General features: G+C 38.0%; 1 protein-coding gene across 22 annotated transcripts in view; it reads right to left on the reverse strand.

The window, feature by feature from the left end:
• LOC124288537 (CLIP-associating protein 1-like) overlaps window positions 1-27,583 on the reverse strand; it is a 153,985-nt gene that overhangs the window by 21,863 nt on the left and 104,539 nt on the right. For 8 of the 22 annotated variants that reach the window (XM_046725071.1, XM_046725062.1, XM_046725064.1 and 5 more), the window contains 20 exons: window positions 26,818-26,856; window positions 23,712-23,782; window positions 23,439-23,531; window positions 22,782-22,927; window positions 22,198-22,333; window positions 21,760-21,830; window positions 20,905-21,042; window positions 20,191-20,400; window positions 19,765-19,832; window positions 18,312-18,353; window positions 17,950-18,099; window positions 12,920-13,021; window positions 8,805-8,960; window positions 7,287-7,334; window positions 6,437-6,504; window positions 5,637-5,753; window positions 5,235-5,279; window positions 3,794-3,841; window positions 1,740-1,843; window positions 163-226 (listed from right to left, as the gene is read on the reverse strand). In XM_046725071.1, the coding sequence (XP_046581027.1) occupies window positions 163-226; window positions 1,740-1,843; window positions 3,794-3,841; window positions 5,235-5,279; window positions 5,637-5,753; window positions 6,437-6,504; window positions 7,287-7,334; window positions 8,805-8,960; window positions 12,920-13,021; window positions 17,950-18,099; window positions 18,312-18,353; window positions 19,765-19,832; window positions 20,191-20,400; window positions 20,905-21,042; window positions 21,760-21,830; window positions 22,198-22,333; window positions 22,782-22,927; window positions 23,439-23,531; window positions 23,712-23,782; window positions 26,818-26,856 (1,916 nt within the window). The remainder of the gene's footprint in view (window positions 1-162; window positions 227-1,739; window positions 1,844-3,793; window positions 3,842-5,234; window positions 5,280-5,636; window positions 5,754-6,436; window positions 6,505-7,286; window positions 7,335-8,804; window positions 8,961-12,919; window positions 13,022-17,949; window positions 18,100-18,311; window positions 18,354-19,764; window positions 19,833-20,190; window positions 20,401-20,904; window positions 21,043-21,759; window positions 21,831-22,197; window positions 22,334-22,781; window positions 22,928-23,438; window positions 23,532-23,711; window positions 23,783-26,817; window positions 26,857-27,583) is intronic. The other 14 variants (XM_046725073.1, XM_046725072.1, XM_046725065.1 and 11 more) reach the window with 13 other exon arrangements.

A 27,583-nucleotide genomic window follows, 5' to 3' on the forward strand; every position in this document is an offset into this window, starting at 1 on the left:
TTCTTAAGTTATTCCAGTTGTGCTGTTTACTTGAAAACAGTCTTACCTTATCATCGGTTCTTGTATTCGATTTTACACAGGTTTTAAATCAAATGTTTCAAATGTTTTCATATACCTTACAAAAGTAAACATTATAGTGACAGTACGCCTACAGTGACTTACCTTGCTGTGTGGATCATGGAACATTCTAGTAAAAATCTCTGTAACCTTTTTCAATTCTACACGACTGAAAAACAAAACAAAATTAGAATTAGAATTTCATGAAAAAACATGAAAAAAATACAATTAAATCAGACACCAGTTAATGAGTGCATGAGTATGATCTTTTGATGCTTTTTGGAATTATCCAGCAAAAACATAGTATTAATATTGTTATAGGATATTTATATAGCGCATATATCCACACAACTAGTGCATGCTCAAGGCGCTGGTATTTTTTTATTATTTTTTTTTAGAATTATCCAGCAAAACACAGTATTAACATTATTGTAGGATATTTATATAGCTCACATATCCACACAACTAGTGCATGCTCAAGGCGCTGGTATTTTTTATTTTATTTTTTTAATTTATTTTCTTTATATATATACATATGGCACCAAGAAGTGCTTCATGAGCTGTACCATTTGTAATTGAATGACATCTGCATCATGAAGACAAATTACTTTTCCACTCATGGTTAGATGAGGTAAAATGCAGTTTAACGTCATAGTCCAGACAAACCCTAGTGTTATAATGATATTCCACTGAAACACCATGCTGTAGATACCCCCTCTGACACACAATTCTGAGTGGACTAGGGCTGCAAACAATTCACCCAGACCTTGATAGATTCGATTTTCGATATTAGACCTTTGATTCAATCATTTTCAATTCAATTCTTCATTATTTCTCTCAGAGTTCAAATGAGTTGGCTTTTTAGCATGGAATCCATCATCAACTTGGCAATGTCTACCAACAACAGTTCTCACAGGATAATTAGCCCGGCGTCAACCAATCACGTTTTTCGCCTTATTTCAGCGCTCAAAACTGCTAGAGTTGGAGTCAAAATAATGTTCTCGCTGTGTGGAAATAATTTCAATAGATATTCAAATATTGATTCGAAATAGTGATAATGGTTATCGAAAGTCGAAAAATAAGGTGTCAGATTCAATTTTCGATGAATCGAACAGAATCGTTGCAGCCCTACCTCTGACACACAATTCTGAGTAGACCCATAATGGCGACCTCAAGGAGGGTAAAAACAAGTACCATATTTTAACATCATTTGGTGTGCCACACGATCAAATCCACATCCTTCTGCTCTCCTAGACAATTCTACTTCACATAATAGTGAGTGAATGAGTGAGCATGGTTTTATTCCAGCAGTATCACAGCAGGGGACATCAGACATGGGTTCACACATTGTATCCATGTATGGCGTTACCCCTAACATAATACAGAGTAGGGGTGAAAAGGTATACTGTGGTATTAGTAGAACCACGGTATTTTGCCTTCGGTTCGGTGTACCATAATGCAATAAAAAAAATCGGTATTTTCAGTTTTCGTACTGTCATTTTATTAACCTTTTCTAAAATGTCTAGAAACTGAATAATTTTGTCTGTATTTCTTTTCTTTACTGCATTATGATCATATCTCATATACCGAACCGAAGGCCTTGTACTGCAATACATACTGTACCGTGGTAAGAGAGTACCGTTTCACCCCTAATACAGAGACTATCTGTGTGGGGTACTCACCTAAGGTATCTATTCATTCTAAGTAAATGCTGTAAGGATATGAGCCCCTCTTTCCTCTCTGTGTATGAGCCACTGCCGAGCTGAGCGATGATCTCCTGCATGTCCTGATACACGAACACAGATGATCTCCTGCATGTCCTGAAACACACCCACCAACACGAACACAGTCACATATATCACACCACTCACTCCTACTTAGCACTGAGTACATGATGAATAACACCCACCGACAATGCTGATAAACGTCAACAAGATGATGAACTAACGACAGAGTAATTGTCTGATGTAATGATTATGATGATTGTTAGGAACAGGTCATTTTTCTGTCTAACGTGTGCTTGTATTCAAGCAGTATTACTGGCATATGAACTCAATAGTTAATTCATGAAATCTCATCAAACTTGTAATACGTTAAAATTGTCATGATTGCTGAATAGCAAGTACTAAACAGACTTAACAAAAACTAATCAGAAATAAAGCAAACACTTATCGGAATGTTTCCTAAACCATGACCATACACACAACTAGCTGACGAGAAAGTAGCATGACAGTAACATTGCTACTACACGGACAGTAAGCATCTACTAGGTGAGATCGATTGATATAAGACAGCAATAAGGGTTCACATATAAAACTATGCCAACATGTTTCACCAGTAATAACTGTCCCTCACATACCTAGTTCATGAGTCAGTCAGAAAGGGTGAGTGAGAACAGTGGGAAGGCTCTTCCCACAATGTACTCTTAATGCAGAATCAAACACACAAGCTTGGTATTATGAGCAAGTGCTTTAACCACTAGGCTACCCAACCACCCACTCTGTCAATGCAAATGAAGCTTGTCACTGACATAAAGGTCTACCCTTGGTTACTGGCCCATAGGGACCATACAGAATTCACAATCCAAAAATGTCAATGCTTTAGGCTTCTCCGATAAAAACAAGGGCAGGAGATTTAAACAATTGCACATGATTTCATATATCTTAACACAGTAAACTGCGGCACCTTAGATGATGGGGCCAGCTGTATCACCTTGTACCATGAGCACTGCAGAACAACATGCTAGATTTTGTGTTGCCAGTCAGGTCCTAGCTGAGAGTTATCTCCCCTGGTTGTCACCCACCCAAAGGCTCCTCCTTTTCACTGTGACCATTTCAGAGGCCACGCTTCTGATACTGGAGAATAACTATGGCCTGGTATACCCCTGGGGTTGATTGTGTAAAGTGTGACATAGACTGAAGCAAGGATATGAAAAGTTGGTAGCGATAGCACAAGAAGCCATGTGAAGCACATCTTCCTTCAGTGAATCAGTGAGTTGAAGTACGATATATAGGTATTGCACGAATGTCAGCCTAATGTGGGTAGGTCATCATAAGTATCAGGTTCTCAACAATTTTATCACTGAGGTATGGTCCTGTATGACCATATAAATGATAATCACTAGGGAGCTGAGATCTGAAACCTGAACACCAGCTCCTTGCACAGTTAGTGGTAACAACAACACAACAAATTACAGTGCCTCGGACAACTGGACTACCCTAGCCCACCCATTGATAACTACAGACATACACAGTAATAATCTTGACAATGTGTCTTAGCATACTTCATAAGAAATAGAATACTAGGGATGTCATCGTCTATTACAATATCAATGCATCAATAAATTCTTAATGCTGATACTGCTTCCATATAAATTTATGAATATTTGAATACTGAGACTAAATAAAAAATTCACAGCCAGAAAAAATTATTTCATTTGTTAAAATGAAGATGATAATGAGAATGCAGAAAGTTCAATTTCAACCATTTAATTGATCAGCCAAGTTCCCATTTAGCATTAAATCAATTAATGCAGCTCAACATAGGAAATTTTGTTTCTATCCACATTCAGAATTTTTTTGTAACTTTTCCATGTATCAATATATCATGATAGTTTTGAGTCAAAATATCAACACTAAAATATCTGATCAATGACACCTCTAGGGAATATACATAACGAGAGCACTGCTACAAAGGGTAGGTGAAACTGGAGGCCACCATTGACACATGCAGTTACCTCCTCCGTCACAACTGTGTTGGGAGAATACCTCAACAGGCTTTGATGCTTTGACGAAAAGGAAAATACTTTGTTTACAACTAATTCTAATCACTTAATTATTCTCAAAACAAAACACTAGAAGGAAGAGGACTAAATATGAAACACACTCAGATATGGAAAATTATCTGCACACAAAGATACTTTCTTCAAACAGTACATAACTAAATTTGAAAATAAAATCAAGTGGAACATAATTTCTGAGAAACAAAAATATGTTCATTTTATTCATATAAGAAATAATTTGCATATGAAAATATTTCCTATGAATCATTTGAAGTGCAAAACAAAAAAAATAATTGTGTTCTGTTGCGATAAATGAAGTAAAAAAAAGGTGCCAGTCAAAAAATATGTACTGAAAGACAATCTCAAATGACGTCTGACCATCATATATGTGAGGCTATAAATGATAAAGGTGTGATGATGTCCAACATATAGTTGTCACAAACACATAAGATGTAACGATATGAATCTCAAATAATAAATACACCCACAATTGATAAATTGTTTCTAAACAAAGAGTAGCTACAATCTCTAACAGTCCACTTATCCAAGTTAAGAAAAGAACGTACTTGCAGATTTATCCTAAATATAGTGATGCTACATTAATAACTTGCCCAGTTACAGTCAGCGTTCGAAATAATCGCCGGCCCAGAGGCCCAGCGCCGGTTGTTATTGTATCAGGCCGGCAGTTTCAAATATTTGCAGGCCCTTGTGGCCTTCAGTAAATTATCTGTGTGTTTTTTTCAACTTAATCTTTCCCATATTTTTTTTCTTTATTAACGTTCGGGAATCATCCACGATCCATCATGTTTACGATAACTTACAGTTTCACTTCCTGGTATTTCAGCTCTTTGCGCATGGGAATGTCAACACCAGTCTTTCACAAATAAAAACTTCTCTCTGCGCCATAGGCTTCACTAATTGATTTTGTAGAAAGTGTGAAACTGTGTACAGTGTAGTCTATTTTGGTTTGACTTTAACAAATTGGGCCTGCAGATTTCATTCAGAGCCTGTAGATTTTAATGCCTGCAGGCGGCAGCAGTACTGGTAAATTAAAGTGTTGCAAACACTGGTTACAGTGGTGGACTGTAAACATACATTTAAACATATACCACTAAATAGAAGCTGAAGAACACCCAACATGTTTCATGGTATGACAGATAAACAATCAACAAATAAAACTGAGGTACGCTTATACTGATCTTGAGAAGTAATCATTACTATAGCTTCACAGCATAACATTCTCCTTCTCCAGCTAACAAAACTAAATGGCAGTAAGTGTGAACAGAAATCCCGCTTCCTTGCAAGGCTATCATCAACCAGCTGATGTACGTCTATACAAGCCACGGAACAAAGGAATCTAACAGACAGAAACAACATGCAGTGCCGACGTCAGTACCTTGACCTTCGGGTGACGATGTCTCCGATCCATATCGGAGTCCGCCTGAGCGAGTGCAAGCAAGACAACACTCTCAGTATTAAGTATCATAAGTACTAGTACTCTAGTAGAATGAGACTACAGTGCTAATATGTGTTTGACATGATGATACACCAATAGTTACAGTCACACTTTTAAAGATTAAAATGTTAGCGTCATGCTATTTTACAAAAAGCATTCAAATAAGTTTTATAGTCACATATATCAATTCATGTTATGGAGTAAAACCATCATCAAATTGTCCTTAACTTCTGTTGAGTAGTGTATGAAAGCACTGATAGTGTATTTACGCACTGATAGTGTATTTACTGTTAGCCTTGACTGTAATCTACAGAGTTATACGGAGCTCTAATGTCAGCCTACCTCTGATGTCCGGCCACTGTACGAGTTATATGACCGCTCAGAACACACGCTGGATGTCTCGCTTGCATTGTCGTCGGAATCGTACATGTCAAACCTTTTCTTTGCCGGTCCCCGTTGCTGGAACAAGATTGTTTAAGGACTGAACAGTGAGCTCAGATAATACACACAACCATATACTGACAGACTCTTTAATGAGTACTTATGTATGCACAATACTGAGTGTAATGGGTTGGATTGTGCCGATATAGCAATATTCCAGCAATATCTCCGCAGGGGACACCAGGAATGGGCTTCACACATTGTACCCATGAGGGGAATCGAACCATTGCCTTCCAGCATGATGAACAGACACTTTAACAACTACTTAATATTGCCCCCCACCATCCCTCCACTATGCGCAAGATTTAAAATAACAAGATGCTACTGTCTGCACAACTAATTATTGCATTTATATGTATTTTAGTCTTTTATAGTGTGATGATTGGCAAAACTGAGGATTTATGACAAAGATGACAATGAGGTAGAGTGTTTGCAAGAATCTACAGACAAGGTATGTGAATGAGAGCTTGTTGGTAGCAGCAATAGTTTGTACTTACCATTCAGAGCAAACATTTACATGATATATCCCCAATTCTTATGCATTTCATTTTGAATCAGAAACTGAACTTTTTCCTGATGCCAAAAAGAATGAGTGAATGAACACTCTTTATAACACAATCAGCAATATTCCACAGCTATATCACATCAGATATGGATGAAAAACACCTCAAACTGTCTAAGAATATTGCTTAGATATTTACCAGAGCATCAAACAGAGCATCCTCCACATCAGAGCCAGGCCGCAGCAATCGCTGGGCCATAACTGCACCTGGATCACAAAACATCACAACTGTATTCCATCACAAGAAGCACATGTCAACTACACTATTCACAATTTGCTAAGGATCAAATCATTGATTCAACAGAAAACTACGATGTGGGGTCACATTTGGTTCAAATATCGAAGCCTATTGTAAGCATGGATCCCAGTTTTCAGTATGTCACTGCATCTTGCGGATCCCATACCTGCTATTGACAGGTGTTGTGTACTTGTCAGTGACTCATTCCATGATTTGCAAAATGGTTGATTGGTGCCATGAAAACCATTTTTATGGTTACTCATGTATCAAGTGCATACGGTTAGCTTAAAGTGGCTGTCTGCCTAAAGAGGGGTTACCATATCATTATGTATCCAGTTCTAAATGGATACAATTTCAAATTATAAATCTACGTTTAAGTAAAGTAGCAATTTTTTGTGATCCTTAGCAAAGTGTGAGTAGTATACTAGTAATGACAGAATACCTACTGATATGTTTTGCACAAAGTAGAGTCAATGTTCAAAATTGGGGGCTGGGAACCAAGAAATTTGTTCCAATGATGTCAGAAATTTTAACTTGTAACATACATGGCATGGGACCCTTGTTTTTATGCCTAATTTCAACACTGGGAGCAGCACTGTCAACAACAAACTAAGGTAAACTTAAAAAGTCAAAATATGGAATTCAAGTTCAAATGGTGTAACTGCAGTTGTGACTTATTTCTTCTTCAAATGCAAAATTTTAAGAAAAAAATGTTTATATAAAGAAACACATTCTTCCCATGATCACAAACCTTTTGAGCCATGGCTAACTTTGCTTCCACTCAATCTTCTTTCCCGACCTGATAAGACACAATTTTCAATGATCAAATGCATGAAAACAGACATGTGTATAAGTTAATATTCGGAGAGGGTGGTCTGAACTGCTTTGATGAATAGTCTAGAAATATGAATAAGGAGGCAAAGAATAGGCTTCAAATATTCTATCCATATGGGCTACTGAAGATTCATTGAACTGGATGATCTTGTACGATGACTTGTAATTCACAGATCACAGAACCAGTGAAGGTAAAAGCTTTTTCAGCTTTGCATGTATGCTATTGGACTGAATGTTATTCAACATACCTCGGAGTTTCTGATATTAGTTTATATTTTTAAACCTCAAGTTCATATGAAATGATAGGTTTTCTCTAAATGCCTGCTGAGGGGATTTAGTTGAGAATCCCTATCCAAAAGCGTTTGTCCCTATTAAGTCATTTGTAAGTCCATGATGAAGTACAGCATTACGATGAGTTGTAAAGATGTGAACACTTTGTGGATCAGGGCCCAGACCATGGTGCCATAGACTTAAGGTACTTAGCTTATCTCCCATGAACACAGACTTAAGGTACTCTTAGCGCTAAGGTGACCATATCTCCCATACCTGAACATAGACTTAAGGTACTCTTAGCTCTAAGGTGACCATATCTCCCACACCTGAACACAGACTTAAGGTACTCTTAGCGCTAAGGTGACCATATCTCCCACACCTGAACAAAGACTTAAGGTACTCTTAGCTAAAGGTGACCATATCTCCCACACCTGAACATAGACTTAAGGTACTCTTAGCGCTAAGGTGAACAACCTGAGACTTAAGGTACTCTTAAGGTACTCTTAACGCTAAGGTGACCATATCTCCCACACCTGAACAAAGACTTAAGGTACTCTTAGCGCTAAGGTGACCATATCTCCCACACCTGAACACAGACTTAAGGTACTCTTAGTGCTAAGGTGACCATATCTCCCACACCTGAACACAGACTTAAGGTACTCTTATAAGGTGACCATATCTCCCACACCTGAACATAGACTTAAGGTACTCTTAGCTAAGGTACTCTATCTCCCACACCTGAACATAGACTTAAGGTAAGGTGGTGACCATATCTCCCACACCTGAACAAAGACTTAAGGTACTCTTAGCTAAGGTGACTTAGCTTTAAGGTATATCTCCCACACCTGAACATAGACTTAAGGACTTAAGGGTGACCATATCTCCCACACCTGAACACAGACTTACTCTTAGCGCTAAGGTGACCATATCTCCCACACCTGAACATAGACTTCTTAGGTGACCATCTCCCACACCTGAACACAGACTTAAGGTACCTGAACACAGACTAAGGTTATTCTAAGGTTATTCTGTACAAAAGCACCCTGGACATGATCCATAGATATCAGAACATTCTGGATGACAAGCTGAGACACTCTAATCCAGATATTCCTTCGTTCAAAAAAGTTAAACAAGACGCTGTGACAATGGAAGTAGATCTGACCGTATGTATGTCTGTTGGGACTCCCCTCCCTGCTGGTGCCCTGACTCCGGGGGATGCCGGACTTCCGGGGACGACCCGAAGCCATGGGGTCAACACGACCTGAGTTGTGGGTGATGTAGCCAAGTCGGGACGATGGAGAGCCAGACCGACTGTTAGCTGTTTAACAGACAATCAAGTACTCTATACATGAAGACATCAAAATAATTAGTTGTGACATCAATCATAGATCACATCATAAAGAGTTTAACCAAGTTTGGATGGTTTATTATCATTCTTGATCTATATTTTACAAAATTTCCAAAAAGAGAACCATGAACAAAATCCTTAAGTTCAGTTTTTATATATTCAAGAATTACATACAAATGAAAAAATTTGCAAAGCTGAAGTCAAGCAAGCTGCCTTATGATAATTGCATGGAACAGGCTTAACATTGTATTGTGTCTTTTTGGATAACAGACAATTGTTTAAAATATTGAATTGGAGGATACACAATGAATAAAAAAATGTCACACAGCTGAAAATGCATACAGCAGCTCTGGTCCTGGCAGAAATAAAGACGAGCAATGCTACCCACATGGGCGTAACAGGATGCCACCAATGAAATGTTAAAGTGAGATGAGGTGTTGGACGTACGTCCACATTAATGATGAACAATGTTATGTGGGACACACATGTCAGTATAGTTACACAATAATACTGTGAAGTTAAATATGCCTGAACGGTTAACAGTTGTGAAAACTGATTAACTCAATATGTTAGCAAACATACATATGTTCATGGTGTAAGGATATATAATCTTCACATTTTCAAGCATTCTGCATTTCCAAGATATATATTTTCTGTTGCATATATCAACACCCAACCAGTATATTTTTTAAAGGCTGGATTTGTCCTAAATTTAAACAAATACAAACAAAATAATTTTGGCTAAGATTTCAAAATTTCGAAAAATAAATTCACAAAAGTGGTAGAATTTTATTTTTAAAAAATATTTTGTTCTTATTTCTTCAAATAAATAAAAAAAATAAAAAAAATGGTATTGGGTCTTCTAAATGTAAAAAATGTTACCTTGGAAATGCGGAAGTTGTCGAGTCAACAATTGTAAGTCTTAATATATACATATGTATAGTCATACCTAAAGCACATAGCTGAAAAAACATGCTCAAAAGAAACGGAGTAATATCGCTGATATCACATAAATAAAACTACAGTAAACACTGAGCAATATTGTTGCAAATCTTTCAAACTCATGCATAGGAAAATTCATGCTGAATATATTCACATCATTAATTGTCTCATATCAATCACTCATTCCTGAAATGAGAATATGTTGTTAATAATGTATCTACTCAAATGTAACTACAAATGGAAGAGTCAGTCTGTTGGAAAAGGTTTCAAGAAAAGTACAATGGCTGGTTCAGAACAGGTCAATGAGATGTTGGTGGAGAATGACTGCAATGCTGGACAAACACTCCAAAAGGAAACATTGCCAATACTGTCCACTCACATTAGGGACAGCAGAAATGGATTTGGGAAACATCAGAGGGCCATATTTCCTCGAAGAATAAACACAGATGTCTTAAAGAGTTATTTCCCTTGGTTTGTGTTTTGGACCACAGTCTTAATATGGGAACATATTAGTTTGAGGTTTTGTTTTGTTTTTTTTTGCGAGCAGGGATTGGGGGTTACAGCAACTTTTCACACGTTTTAAAATGATCGTTGAAATGATTTTAGGGTAGCACAGATATACAGATACATGTACAACACATTAATACATTACTGACATTTATTTCATCAGTGTTAATCATAATGTACAAGCAGAATGATAATTGTAATGACAGGATGTTTGAAATGGACATTCTACTTTTCATCAGTGTTGATACATGAACCCAACTATTGTAAATGAAGGAAATGATGAAAGCATGGGATTTGTGCTGAATGATTGAGAGTTATCTTCCCTTACGGTCACCCAACCTAAGCTCCTCACAGTGACAGATAGATTGTGGAGTTCTATCACTGCCACCAGACACAGCTCTGCATTGGGCTCAACAGCCTTCACCATACACAAGGCATGTACTCCCAACTACTGACTTGTTTCCGAACAAGTTCTGACCAAGTACTCCTCCAACCACTGAATGCTCAATTTGAATTTATATTTAATTTCAGTTATCATGTAATTAGTGAAGTGAGCATGCAGCAGGAAGTTGGGTGCTTTTCTGTAAGTTTGAAATCTGAAACCAACCCAACTGAGATTATAGACAAAAAATTGTAACCTTATCCTTTAAATGGCAAGACGAATGTAAACCCTTACACATTCTTTTGAATAGCAATCGAAAAGCCAAACACAAAAATATAGATGTAACTACATTTGAGGCTTCAGATTTTCAGGATTCTAACAATGTCCGTTTGTATTTCTGGTGGCAGTGATGATAGAGAGGGTAACGAAGGTGTCACTAATTGGGAAGGTACATGTACTTGTCCAAATGCTATCCATAGACAGTAGCCATATCATTTAGCAGACTTGTTTGCTCTTATGAGAATGAAAGGACATAAGATATTGAAAGTTTCAGTGAAGTGGAAACCCCATGAAAAGTAAGTTAAAGGAGTCACTTTTAGGAGATTAGAACAGTAATTCAGTTATATGACATGTTCAAATGTGTTAAGAAAGCACAAGAAGACAGCTCAGAAAGACGGACTTAGTGAGCTGCTTTAATGCCGCTTTCAGCACCATGACAATGATATCAAGGCACATCAAGAAACAGGTCATTTTCCACTTTGGTGTAACCCTGACAAACACCAGATGATAACCTTGATGAAATCTGGGATCAAACCCATGATCAGCGGATCCTGGCAAACAAGGGATGCAACTGCACAGCATATGTCAACTGATCATGGGAACTGAAGACTGATGCACCAGATGTTGACTGAGTATCAGATGTAGTAATGAATATTGCATCAGAAAAACTTGGAATGATGCATCATATGTTGAATAAATGACAGAATGAGGTTGTAGATGAAGAATAAATGATTGAATGATGTAAATGACAAAATGAATGATGCAGATGATGAAAGTAATGATGCACATGATGATGCAGATGATAAAAGTGATGATGCAGATGATGAAAGTAATGATGCACATGATGATGCAGATGATAAAAGTAATGATGCACATGATGATGCAGATGATAAAAGTGATGATGCAGATGATGATGAAAGTGATGATGCAGATGATAAAAGTGATGATGCAGATGATGATGAAAGTAATGATGCAGATGACAAAAGTGATGATGCAGATGATGAAAATGATGCAGATGATGAAAGTAATGATGCAGATGATGACGAAATTCATTATGTCGATTATGAAATGAATGTTGCAATAAGTGATGAATAAACAAAAGAAGCAGCAGGTGATGAAAAACGAGTGAATGATGAAGAAATGGATGAATGATGCTGTAATGCTGAATCCTGTTTCCAGAGAAGTCTACAAGACACTAGAAGGAGATAGTCGGCATGTCATAGAACATGCTTTAGTAGGTATCCGAGGGGGCAACCACACGTCCCCCTCTCCCATGCAGCTAGTTCACAGCACCTAGTTACACCAACCTAAATATCTACCACAGGAGTCAAGGTCAATCTCCTTGGGCTGGTGCAAAACACTGACAATGAAATGTATACCAAATCTACTTCAATCAGACCTTTTATCCATCACTGAACATGTTTCTGTTGCCTACAGAAAATAATTTATGCAACTATTCAATGGGCATAAAAAGAGTCTCACGCATGAAGGATCTCAACATACTCCCGAGGTCTAAATATGTGGACACAAAAGATGGGGTCTTATTGTACAGCATGATGGATTCCGACATTCTAAAGATTCAGATGTAAACATCCACCTGCCCACAACTGTGTCAGAGCAGTATTAACGCAGTACTAACACATCCAAAGCATTATTAACAAACTAATCAACAAGGGTCTGATTGAGGGTGACTAAATTTGCTGATCATTTCATTGCCAGTGTTTCCACTCAGATATGGTATTGTTGTAGTTCTCAGTCTCCTCATGCTAACAGTATAGAGTGGTGTCCCCTGATCTAATGCCATGCTACTGTTACTCACGCTGAGACTGAGAGACACCTATCCTGGAGCGAGATCGGCTGCGATCAGGAGTCACAAGACTTGTGACCGTTTTACTACTCATGCTGCTAGACTTCTGACGAGCTGTAATGAAAACTGGCACTTTCATACATGTCCGCTCCAGGTCGGCGGGACCCATGCTGGAAAAAAGTCTGTTAATCCCTGCTATGTTGGAACTTGATCTTAACATTCTAACACTATTTAGTTCTGAAACATTTCACAAGGACATAATCTTATTCCACTGCTAAAACGAAATGCTCAGGTTTTCTTTAACCTTTTTTGCATTTAAGTTTATATTTAACACATCTGACAAAAAGTAATTATTTATTCAAAAGAACCTTCTTTCACCTCCTTTTTAAATGTATTTAGGTGATGATGATCAAAGTTTACAAGCAAGGGTACAAATATCCCCTTACCTACTCTCCCTATTACTTTCAGCATCATGATACTACCAAGCTTGAGTTTACAAGACCAGGAAAGGCATTAGTTAATTATCATTAAGAACTATTACTCAGTACTACCCACAATAACAGTGAGTGAGTGAGCATGGTTTTACGCCGCTTTGAGCAATATTCCAGCAATATCACGGCGGGGTAAACCAGAAATGGGCCTCACACATTGTACCCATGTGAGAAATCGAACCCGGGTCTTCTGCATGACGAGTCAACGCTTTAACCACAAGGCTACCCCCCACCGCCCCACCCCACCCCCACCCCACCCACAATAATAAACATACCCTACCTTCATCATCATCGTCATCATCAGTGGGCAGGGGATTGCTACTGATGTACTGTACATACGGGAAAATCGAGAAGTGAACATGATTCCTCATTTTAGTCCCTGTGGAATTATCACTGCGTGAAGGAATCATCCCGTTCTGGTAGTCCCCCACAGCCATCTGCCTCGCCCTGGCCTCCCCCGTTCCAGCCAAGGTGTTCATCTACCCCTGATTATATGTGCACAGACAGCCTGCTACCCGGCTGTGAGTCACTCAAGCTTTTATTGGGAGATATACAATGACTAGCTAAACGTAAGGTCATGTTGATTTCAATACAGTTTATAATAAGCAGCCCTATTGGCAGTGTACCATACACTAAGTGTACAGCTACCAACAGCTGAGCGTCTCACTGCATGAAAGTCTCTTTACTCTATACCCAGCCTATGGTCACTTTGCAGACTTGTCTCAATACGTACTAGCATGTACACACTTAACTACATGTTAGGGAATATCAACAGTCTACCCTCTATGAATAGATATTATTATATATACTGCTCTAAAAACATTAGGGGCCACAAATTCTTTCATATTACTATTCTTAATCAGTCATGGCATATTATAGTTAATCTGGCATGCTATATTACTATACTTTATATATCATGGCATATTACGATAGTTAATCAGTCATTCTTTGACAGATTTATCAATAGAAAATTACAGAATTGGGTAGCCCTAACATCTGGGTAGCATAGCTATATTAAAATGTTTAGCTTTTGAAAGCAATTCACTTATTTAACAGTTTCAAACATACAAATTTAAACAACATTCACAACTTATTTATTCGATATGTTCCTGGATGCATTTTGAGAGCCATATCGATTTTCAGAACACCTCAGGTTCTTAGCGACCTTAAAATGTTACAATCCCTACGAAGTAATAACCCCACGTTTATCCCTATCTAAGGGTATGTATTACAAAATCAAACAGAATAATTGCAGCAATGCGCAAGTTTCAAGTAGAACACTATGAAAATAGAATGTACACTTATGTATCATGTCGGTTAACAAGTAGGTATTCACAGATATCTCTTCCCAACAGCCTGGACCATAAAAAAACTTCAATCACTTCATATTCAGACGGAGCAATCACTTCTATTGCTGAGCTGTGTTTACCTCAAGTGGGGTATGTTTATACAGGGCTTCCACAGTGTAGGGGTGTGAATATGTACGATAATATCTCCTACAGGTATTGTCCATGTCCTTTGAGAGACAAGCATTACGTTAACATCATAACCCTTCATACAGCCAAGTGCTTTCATGCACCTTGTACAAACGTAGTGCTGGCAAACAGGTCAACAGTCATCAGTATCACATTAAACTACAAGGCGTGAAAATACACGAGCTTTACGTCAATACATTTCCCATGTTAGTTTACTGCTGGTTTCGAAAGGCTGGGAATGATATAGACGTATCTGGTTATATATAGACACACGATTTATGTCATACCAGTGATTCATGCCATTACGAATATATTTAATTGTCCTGAAATTCTAAGATATCAGGTTCGCTAATACAAAATTATCTGCATTGATAAATGGATAATTCAAATATATAAAGATACACGATTTATGTCATACGAATGTTACTACAAATCTATTCAACTGTCCCAAAATTCTAAAATGTCTGGATTGCTAATACAAAATTAACTGCATTGATAAATGGATAATTGAAATATATATAGATACACGATTTATGGCTTACCAACGCTATTACAAGTATATTTAACTGTCATGAAATTCTAAGATAAGTGAATTGCTAAAATAAAGTTTACCTGTATTAATAAACGAATAATTCAAATAAATACATATCTTGAATGAAGCGTGATTAAGATGCATTTGGAATGCTTGCAATATTGGAACATTCTTGAGCTCAGAAAACGGAAGGATGCTCGTTTTGTTCATGATAGTTTACGCCATGCATTATCAGAACATGACCAAAGAAGTCCATGCCATTCTGTTGCCATTCATTTGGAAATCAGCCAATAGGGAACAGTTTTCATCCTTATTACCTTATCAGGTGTCCTTATGATCACTAATTAGGGATGATGACCTCAAGATCAAATTCTTTACTTGGGTATGTTTGAAACATTCCAGGGAAAAAAAAAAGATTCAGATCTTGAAAAAAGGTCATTATCCAGGATATTTGATGTTGGTTTGTATTCTTTATTCAACCACAAAGAAACGACATATCTAAAGTTCATTTGTGTGTGTATAACTGACTAGCCAAATGTCAAGGCTGAACAAATAGCTCATAGGGGGCCGGCCTGAGAACTGGACACCTGGGTCAGACAACCCCACAGTGTGATTCTCATCACCATCAACAAGTCTACCTCAGTCTCTGAAGTCATGCTCTTTTAACGCTAATTATTTCTCCCGAATTCATACCTGGACCATATCCATCATCTGGCTCCCTGCCAATGTATTTGTTCGCTAAGCTGATTATACACATATATGGGTTAAGTTACAATCCTAATAGGGTGTGCTTCATTAAACCTAGGTTATTCAGATTTATACAGTATGTGATTAACCTTATCACATCTACGCATTTGAATTTTTCAACATATCACGAATCATGGCTATTTATACTAGTCATATTTCATGTTGAATTTTCAGAAAACTTAGTTCTTAAATAATAGTTTGCTAAAGCTGAAAGTTAAAACATTTTTGAAAGAACATGTACAAAATACTGATGAAACAATACATATCTGAACAATATATTCATAAATGCAATCCATACATTCTGAATAATTATCACCTCACTGTACAATAACTAGCACAAGACACAACTTCAAATCTCCAATCATGTGCTACATCTGCTTCAGATCCATGTCTCCATCCCAGTCATATCATTAAAAAAACATACACCACAAACAGTCTATGTATTAGCAATGATAGCAGAACTACCTGAGATATTTTCATTTTTATCTGCCATTTCAGTGGAATCATTTTGTGATTTTATTGACAGAATCTGAAGCAAATACATCCCATGATATCGCAGACACATTCGTGATGCATGGGGACTTTGAAGTAGTTGTCTGGCAAGCTTCACACGTAACATAAGCTGGTATTGGTACAATAATAAACCAAAAGCTTAACAGCCAATGTAAACAACTGAAAAGTGGCAAAATACAACACAGTCAATCCTGTTGCATATACGGGGGTTGTGGATAAATCTCAATACACCGCATCTAGCTAGGATGATATATACATATCAACTACTTACAGGAGTCAAACTACGGTATATGGTAGAACTACGGATATTTCACAAATTCTATTTTGCGTGTTTGAGGTTTTGGTAAACTTTAATAATACATATTTATAACAGTGAAAACATGAAAATAATTATTTGATTTTAGAATTTTCAGTAATTAAAGAACTTGATTGGTTATACGAATAAAATATTTTCTTATCATTACAGGCGAATTTGTGAAAAGTCTAACGAGTAAATATAATATAATAATTAAGGCAGGAACCCTCTAAACCAGTTTTGAGGTAAATAGTATTAAATTACTACTTGGATAAAGATGGATACCAGAGAATATTTCAACAAAGGCATTTTAAAATGCATAAAGTTTATATTTCTTTTAATAGCAATGTGCAATGACTAAATAAACAACAACAGAAATCTTCATGAAAGTTATGCCTTTTTGAAAAGTTAACTTTCCACGAAGCTTCATTGAAATATCTCATGGTACTCCCAGTAATATCTATACCCACAAAGAAATTTGAAAGTAGGCTTTTGTAGATATATCCATTTGTAGATCATACTCATCTGAAAGGGTTTGGATAATTTCAAGTAATATTGGATGTAATATGAAGTAAAGATGGCCACTAATGATTGGAGAAAGGTTCTTGGGTTCTGTGTGTGATAACATGAAATGAAAGATTTAATATTCCAGAGAGATTGTTAGCTAGTCTGTTTCAAATTCATGCTAAGAATGTGGATGGATATAGACGCAAGTATAGTCAATATTTAGAAAAATCATTTCAAAAGAGTGACAAGGTTTGCCAGTTTTAGAAACATGTGGAAAAAAAGATTGAGAAAATTTGAACAGATTTGTAAAATGCAAAGAAATTATCAAAGAAGTCTGTGCAAGAAATGAACAAACGTGATACAAATGATTTGGAGTAAAATGATGAAATGATGAGTTTTCACCAAGAACCTTTGTACAATCATCCAGGCCTTGCCTCAGCTCCAAGTGTGGAGCAGGTGGGTTGTAAAAGGTTAGTGCTTACGCAGTGAGTTGGTAGATCCCTTTGCTAGCCTAGAGGCCATTAACATAGATGATGAACGAGGCTTCGTCGGGGAACCGTTTGTCCCGCTCAAATCCGCTGCGCTACTAGAACGAATAATCGTCTGAGCATAGGGAGACTGATAAGGTTTAGCTGCAACAGGATCAAAACGTGAAAATAATCGTGTCAAAACATATCAAGTGCACAAAAATTAATTTTGTCAATAAATATGGAGAAAACAGGACAGCAAGAGACAAGCATTCACATTTCCAGCAGCGTATTAGGGCCAAGCGGTCTAAGTACCTGAGGAGTCATGTGACTAGGTCATGTGACCCCTGTAATATGACCTTTCACCTGCTGCTTACCTGCTGCTCGACGAATGTCAAGGTCGACTTCAAAATCCGAGTCTGGTGCGATGATAAGAAAAAGGCTTTATACAAAAACATGGACAGGCTGTATCACATAATGGGCAACTCTGCTGATTCTTTGCCAAACGATATCGGGAAACATTCCCTTTAAACGTTTCTGACCTAAAATGTCCGGGGGTAAAATATCCTAATTATGAAGTTTTACAATGACTTGGAGTGTTTCTGATGTATAAGGTGGATGGTGCATATATTAAAACTCAAATACACACATTCACACGATTTACTGAAAATCATCTCAATAAGCTCATAGCAAATGAGGAAACACAGCAAAGGGGCATCAAACAAATTATACGAAAACAGGCAAATGTTGCTAACAGCAGAATAACACCATTTTGTGACATAGAATGCGTACCAACCATGTGTCCACTTTCAAATCATTCTGACTTCTTCAGACCAAATCTAAAAGCAAGTTGACTAACTCCATTTGTCTTAATTGCACAATACAAGAATGTAAAATCTTCTTTCCAAATATATGATAGTTTAATTTTATCTTCACAACACCATCCATAACCACTATTATTTGTATCCAAATATTTAAAATTGATGAGTGTATTCTATTTGCAAAAATTATTACTGACTTATATTCGGAGATTATTACATTTTTCCATTCATGAACAAAACAAAAACTGTGATTTACAGAACAATACCAAAAACTTTTGGCCTTAACTGAATCCCTTGTTTTCACATACAAAAGTCAATTAAAAGAAATCTATTAATAAAAACCCAGTTAATCCAACCACATTATGACAAAACAACTTAAATAATCCTCAAAATCCCCCAAATTTAATCATAAATTTCAGCCCTCCTAGCTCCTGAGAAAAATGACTCCCCTTTAATTGCAATGCATATTTTCATACAGCAATGATTTGTCAGTGTACAGCAGATGGTCATGTTGCTCTATAAACACACTGTAATTTGCCATGCGGGCGTAGCGCAGAAATAAGACAAACAGCAAATCGGGAAAAAACTGCCAGTTAATGAGTGAAATGGCCGAAAAATTCAATATGAACATGAAGATGATTCAGGGTTTGAGAGCTACTCCCGCAGTCGAGACAAGCAGGAATGTCTTCACACAATGGCAGCAGACGCAAGCCAAAAGTCACACGTTACGAAGCAGCAAGAACTTCTATTACGTTTTCGTAAACTGACATCATATACAATTTTGCACATATTGATACAACAATGAACACTTACAGTGTATTCAATACATTGTCAAACAAATAATACCACCACCAAAACAAAAGACACGTGGGTGCAGTTGAAAAAACAAATCAAACTGAAACCAAATTGAAACGTGATTGTTTGTTGTTTTTTATATTTTTGTGCGTGTGTCTCTAGTTGTTTTAGTGGTTGCCCATCGCGAGGATGTAAAGTGCGTATCGAAGGTTACCTCCACCTGCATCGCTGCGAGATGAGCTGATTCGAGCTGCTCCTGAACGTCGAGTACTCGCAGTTCGACTGAAATAAAAAAAATGTTTCATAAAACAAAACATTTAACCTTTTGCTGCAAAATATGAATAAGAAGATGACAGAATTGAATTTGTGAGTCGATGAGACAAGTCATGATTTACACTTCAGTCAAAAGATTTGTAGTTACCATGGTAGCCTGTGAATTTGGGTCAGAGAAACCAATGGGTGAAAGCATGAGCACAGAAAAAACACTCAAATTTCAACAGCCAGACAAGAAAAAATGTATTCCTGAAAGATTTTAAGACAAGCACATGATACCATGGTCCTTTGCAATTTTATTTACCATCTGAAACTTAACACCGTGAAATGTTGTGCATGTCTTCCCTGAGAGCTGATCCCAACATACCTGAGTGTTCCACTGTCTGTTCTGTCTGTACTGTGGGAGCGTGGTCGGGCCTTTGCAGCCACCTTGAGAGTGTCGCGGTCGCTGTTGAGGGAGTTGTTGCTGGAGGAGTTGCTGAGTTCTCCCTGCAGCATCTTCTGTTTGGAAGAGTCGAGGGTGTTGAGGAGGGCGTCTGCCTGGTCCCGGAAGTGTTCAGCAAAGCCCCAGAAACCTCTGCCATAAAACAACATCATTACTAAGCAATAACATTAAAGCATTTCTTTATCAATAAGTCAATCAATCAAATCATTAAGCACTGTTGGCTGTTTCACTATCTACGTATACCAGTTCTTTCATCACAAGACGATGATCCCACAACATATACTTGCTTGGTAGTGATAATCAGTGAGTGGATGGAGTTTAGCCATATTCCAGCAATATTACGGTGGGGAAACAAAGAATGGGCTCCACATATTGTGAGAGAGTGAGTGAGTCAGTCTAGTTTTAGAGAGCTTTCAGCAAAATTCCAGCAATATCACGGCGGGAGACACCAGAAATGGACTCCACACACTGCACCCATGTGGGGAATAAAACCCAGGTCTTCAATGTGACAAGCAAATGCTTTTACCACTGGGCTATCCCACCACCTCCACTTATCATCACATGAGGAGAGTCAAGCCAAACCCTTCATCCACTTGGCTATCCACTGCCTCACAAAGGAACAAGAATGAGACTTACTTTCTGGAGAAAGCCCTGGCTTCGGAGTCTGCATCACTGATGCCCCTCTTGATGCAGTCCTGGAGGATGGCGATGTGTTTCTCCAGACTGTGGGTCGGCCAGGTGTGCAGCAGTTGGTTCAGGAACTCACATGTGTATCTAGGGAGACAGAAACAAAATCTAGCACTCAGGGAACATAAATCACAAAAGATGATATCTTTAGTCTGCAATAAGTAAGAAAGATTTTAGGCCACTTTTAGCAATATTCTGCCAACATCATGTCGCGGGACACAAATTAGTTTCGCTCATTGTAGCCTTGTGAGGAATCGATCTCAGGTCTTCGGCATGACAAGCAATCACTTTTACCATAAGGCCACATTACAGCCCCTCTGCTTTAAGATCCAAGGATATTTCTAAAGATGCATCTGATAACTTACAGGTCCCTTGATTCAAGTTCAGTAGCAACAAGTCTAATTTCATAAAGATCATATCTTTTAGTCCAGTATAAGTTCAGTTCTGATATTAAACAGATTTTCAGGAAGCTATTGAGCTCTGCCTCACTGCCTGTGGTTTTCAAGACATTTCACAACTGGCAGCACATATATACGTCATAGATGAATCATAAAAACAAGGTAAAAATATCGGTTTGGGGATCTTTGGCAAAACATTGAGTTAGTCAATTTTTCTCCAAGGTGGGGTAAAATAATCTAAGTAATGAAAAATACTCTGGAGAATTCTACACTGTGGATAATTATTAGCATCTCCTGAATTTCTTTTGAAAAGGAAAATTTATAAAATGTACAAAAGATACATTTGTGGTATTTAAGCTAACTCTGTAACACTGGTAAAAAAGTTGTCATCCACTGTAGTTCTCACCTCCTTATGACGTTGGACTTGGAAGAGAAGGTGCCGGTAATGATTGGAATTAGGCGGGAAGAGTGGGAAAACTGAAACAGACCATACTCATGTTGCAATAAACATGTCTATGAGGTTATGTGAAATAGTGTTTATGATGCATTCACTTACATAGCACCAGAAAACGTCAACAGAAAAATGGTTTCACTCCAAAACAAATACTGGTCAGACTCACTAAATTGATGAATGAAAGTATATTGTTTAAAGAAAACACAAACTGACACAATCAGAAAACAGTTGAACAAGATAAATCTTCATTTAAAAAATATATAATCCAACTACACAATTTAATAACTGCCACAAAAATAAATTCGAGCAAAATACGTTCCTATCTGCTGTGTTCTGACAGGCAAGCAGATCTGGCGTGTGACTAAGCCAGCATGAGTTATCTCCCCTTACCTGTATGATAAACCTGATGCAGACGATGCCTGACGTGGACATGACTTTGGCACCGTTGGGGATGAGATTGAAGAGATGAGGAAACAGGGACTCGTACAGATGGTCGGCCTTGTGGCCTAACGACTTGGCCAGGTAACTGTGGAGAGGAGAGGGACAAATTATTCCACTAACAATGATATAATCTGTTCCATTATCATGATGTAACAATTTACGATTAAAGACCTAAAAATACAGAAAAGAATTATATATGGGAATGACAAAAATGTTCAAAATTCTTGCATTTACTTCATATTTTACTCATGGCACCTAAAAGAATCAAGTGTTTTCGCCAAAGTGTACATGTACATTTGTACAAATGAATGGAATGGAATGGAAAGGAAATATTATTCATATCAAATGCTGGACAAAGATTAACCTTATTTCGTTCAATCTCATATCCCTTGTTTCATAAGATCTTGATTTAGGATTTAGGCTGGTGGCAGACATTGGTGATATGGCAAAGATATTATGGCAGCACAATCTGCTCAAATAAATACGAAGAATGAAACAATGTCTCGCGTGATGAATGAGCTTGTTTTACTCACGCCACTGTGATGCAGGCCTCTCTGACCACCTGAGATCGGAGGTCCTTGATGGCAAGCATAAAGCAAGGTTCAAGTGTCCGCAGCAATTGGAAGAAGTCGTCATACTCGGCTGCTCCGTTTACTATCAGGGCTCGAAGTTGCCTCATCTGAAAAGGATCAACGTCACAGATTATGATTTAGGAAAGAGAACAACTTGTCTAAATCGTTGATAACCATGGAAAACGCAATGCCTAGATGAAATCATAACAAGAATTTGGTTGATTTTGAAGATTTCATGATAGCAAATGAATAGGTTCAGCTGTTAGTTTGTTGATTAACACTTTGCTCAGTCGATCAACCTAGTAAGTGAGTCTGACCATCCGATCATGTCAGTTGTGTCTAACGGTGATCAATTCTAACCAGGATATTTATGGGTGTTTTAACAATAATCGGGTGATATCACGTCACCAAGAATACGTTCAACAGACCAATGGGAAGACCATGGCCTTCAGTGTAACAAGTCAACACTTTAATCACTTAAGCACATCAATATTAGAGACTTCCAACAAATCAGTTTCCTAACAAACAACAGAAAAGCTTCATATTTCACTGACAAAAAACGACAGTATGACAACCTAAATTCAGCAATTCAGTTAAGATCTTCAGACTCATACTCACAGAATCATTTCTTTTCTCCCAGTCATTGCTGGGGTCATTTAGGACAGCTTCGATCTTCTTGATGTTGTCCTGCAGATCTCTCGCTGAGTACATCTGGAAGGAAGATCAACAGTTAAACAATAGAACCAGAGAGTGATTTTCAAAATAACAGTTATATCTCAGCAAGTTGGCACAATGTGGGAGGGAAATCATAAAAAGAGATGTTGGTCTGAGGTTTACCACTTTGCATGAGAACAATCCAGGGTTAGATATAGACACAAAAAATGAACCTACTGATACTTTCGGAACATCTTCAAAAGACTTGATGAAGAGTTCCTCATCGACACCGCCAGACACAGATGTTGCTGAAGAAGATAAGTTAGTTATGTAGATGGCAATTCAATCTTCAAGATCAACATATCAAAATAAAAAGATTGAGTACAACGAGAAGATCAATATCTAACAGAAGAATAACCTAGAAGAACTTGACGAGTTCCCTGAAATGATGACTGGTGATACTTGTCCTTGATTGAAACAGATTACACATTTTCATTAAACAATCACAGGATAAATTTCCTGATCTGTTTTACATATCTACTTTTTTTACTTTTAATTTTTTAAATATTTTTTTCAAATATAGCTGAGAACATGCAAAGTTCTTATCACAAAACATGCAAACTATGAAATTATTAAACATCTTCCAGAAGACACATCAAAACAAGTATCTACATTGCATTTTCATCACTTATAGGAACAGGATTCAACACATCAAACAATATCACACAATACCATGTAACTTATTCAAGTGACCTTTGCCAATGTATGCTTTTCAGGTCTTATGATAAGTCACAATCCATTTAAAAATGTCAAATATTTGAAAAACACTAAAAGTATAAAAGATAAAAAACCACTTCAACCTCATTTTTAACCAAAAAATCAGACAGACAACTGGATCAGAAAAACACTTTGCACTTCAGATGAACACACACCACACAAATTGAAAACCTGAATAATGTAATCCACAGATCTTCAGAGATTTAATGACAGTACATCATGAACCCAGATGATCTGAGTAGGAGATAAATCAAACACTTTTCAGAACTACACTAGAATCTACAATGATCTCGGGTGCAGTGTCCAAGCCATTGACTCTACTCTGGCGTAGCATGTCATACATTTGGAATGATGTATTGAAGCAAGCACACAGCTTTAAACAATGGACAAACATTTACATTTTAATCCAACTTCATCCTAAATTAGGTCAATCCTATCATACGTGATGTCATGCAGTTATGTATTGATGAATGACATCTTTACAGGTTTACTTTCATTTGTAAGTGAGTTAGTATGGTTTTACTTTGCTTTTAGCCATATATATACATAGTGGTGGTCATAACCCTTGAAAAACGGGTTCTCAAGTATGAAGAATGAACGTCACAACAGAACTACCCTTCCAGTAGGTCACATGCTGCTGACGGCCTATGTCGACATAATATTCCTATCTGATATAACACTAGACTAACGCTTTGTCTCAAAAACTTTATAACTGCAAAGAGTGAGTGAGTGAGCGAATATGCTTTTACGCTGCTTCCAGAAGGTCACTGCTGCAGACGGCCTGTGTTGAGTGAGTGAGTGACTTCAGTTGTATGCTGCTTTCAGCAATATTCCAGCAACATCACGGCGGGGGACACCAGAAATTGGTTTCACACATTGTACCCATGTGGGGAATCAATCCCGGGTCTTCGGTGTGACGAGCAGACACTTTAAACAATGGGCTACCCCACCGTCCCACTTCGATTTGTGAAATTTTGGACCTAATTCATAGCAGGAACACAAGGGATGGGCTTGAAACATTGTCCCATGAAGGGCACCAAACCCGGTCTTTGACATGATAAGCAAACACTTCTACCATTTGACTACATCTCAGCATCATAGGCAAACATCCATGCCATGTTGGCACGAGGAAAGTCACTACTTCAAGAGAGTGTATTCAGCTTGATATGGCTTTGAACTCATATGAGTTATATCAACCCAGGAGGAAAGCTCAGTGTTACCCAGGTTTCAGATATTGACAACTTTAATGGAAGCAGAAACCAACACGCTGAGCATGGTGCTGACAAACCTGGAAACACAACTGGGCCAACTCGGGATTCAAACCCACAATCTGCACAGTGGCACTTCAGGCGACACCTACACTCATTACCAACAGGTGACTAGTTGCCTGTTATGACAAGCATGAAGAAGTCAGGATCTGTTCTGACCCCAATTCCCTTAGAACCACGTTTCAGATAAGTGCAGATAGGTTTACACTTGTTCAGCAATATCTTGGTGTCCGGTAAATACTTGACTCTGAGAGCTGATCAGTCAGCCATGTTATTGGACATGATGACAGCCAGGCATACAAAGAAGCAATCTTTCCCCACTTGGCTTTTGCCACAACAAACAGGTACTCTCCATTCTATTGAACTAGTGTCCCAGAAATTTATGTATCATATATTGTGTTTTTATTTGGCTACACTCTGTACTTGGACACAATGGACAGGGATAACATTTCAGACTGTCTGTTATAACTGAGGTCAAGCAGTACACCCTTGTTATCAACACCTCTGTTTTGTAGGAAAGGACTCACTAAACCCAGCAGCCACTATCACAATGAATTGGATCACAGGACTGACTGACTGACTGAGTTTGGTTTTACGCGCTTTTAGCAATATTGCAGCAACATCACGGCGGGGGACACCAGAAATGGGCTTCACACTGGATCACAGGAAGAGTGAGTGAGTGAGTGAGTGAGTGAGTGAGTGAGTGAGTGAGTGAGTGAGTGAGTGAGTGAGTGAGTGAGTGAGTGAGTGAGTGAGTGAGTGAGTGAGTGAGTGAGTGAGTGAGTGAGTGAGTGAGTGAGTGGTGAGTGAGTGAGTGAGTGAGTGAGTGGTGAGTGAGTGAGTGAGTGAGGAGTGAGTGAGGAGGAGTGAGTGAGTGAGTGAGTGAGTGAGTGAGTGAGTGAGTGAGTGAGTGAGTGAGTGAGTGAGTGAGTGAGTGAGTGAGTGAGTGAGTGAGTGAGTGAGTGAGTGAGGTTTTTAGCAATATTCCAGCAATGGGCTTCACACATTGTACGCATGTGGGGAATCAAACTCAGATCTTTAGCGTTCATGAGCGAGCACTTTAACCACTGGGCTACCCCACTGCCCATACAGGAAGAGACTCGGACACTGCACCCAAGAACAAATACACCCATCCTCAAAACAAAATCACCCATCCACACGAAAATAATGCCCATTCTATTTCTTCTCAAACGATGCACCATTTCACTGAAGCACCAATAGAGGTAGAAGACTGACATCCATTACTGAAGGTAGACGACTGGAAGGCAGCATAAACAGGGATTTTGGAGCTAATTTACCTGATCCTGAGCGTTTCCGTTTATACGCTAGTTGGGCAGCTAGTAAGGAAATGAGAAACACAGTGAAAGCAACAGAAAGAGGTAGAGAGAAAACGTCATTTCAAACAATCCCTTGTTGTCCTAGATTGGGAGGAACCTGATTATGACAATCAGATGATTACTCGATCTGACTGCACATCTTTTTACATGGTATTTGGGACACTAGAAGAAACACTGGGTTTGATGCCCAGAAGGAAATAGTCTGAACTCAGTTATATTTAAAAGGACATAGGGATTGCATGGACAGACAGAGCAGAAAGATTAGATAAAGCTTGGATCATCTTTGGAATATCTACAATGTTGTCATGATCTGTTGGATGGATCGGTTAAGTTGATTTTTAACAATATATCAGACAGTGAATATCAATATATCACAGACAAGTGACATATGACCACTATACAGATATGTAAAAAATCCAATAAAATTTAATTAATAACAGCATAAACAAAGATACTATTTCAAGCAATGTCCAGCATAATCATCAAAATCACTTTCCTATAGTCCATTTCACAAATTCTCAAAGGCTAAGGCAATCATACGATCAGATTAAATTTCCCAAATTCTGGATTCTTTTTCCGGAACACACATAATCACGAGGACTGACCCATGGATTAGTGGTCTCAAGAGCATCAGTTCAGTCACCAGAGAAGATCCCCAGTGGTCCTATCTAACCCTACATATGAGTTGCTGCATAAATTTATGACAACATTATAGAAACAAGCTGCG

The sequence above is a fragment of the Haliotis rubra genome, unplaced genomic scaffold, assembly GCF_003918875.1.
Source record: "Haliotis rubra isolate DU_JTF1 unplaced genomic scaffold, ASM391887v1 Scf42, whole genome shotgun sequence".
NCBI lineage: Eukaryota > Metazoa > Mollusca > Gastropoda > Lepetellida > Haliotidae > Haliotis > Haliotis rubra.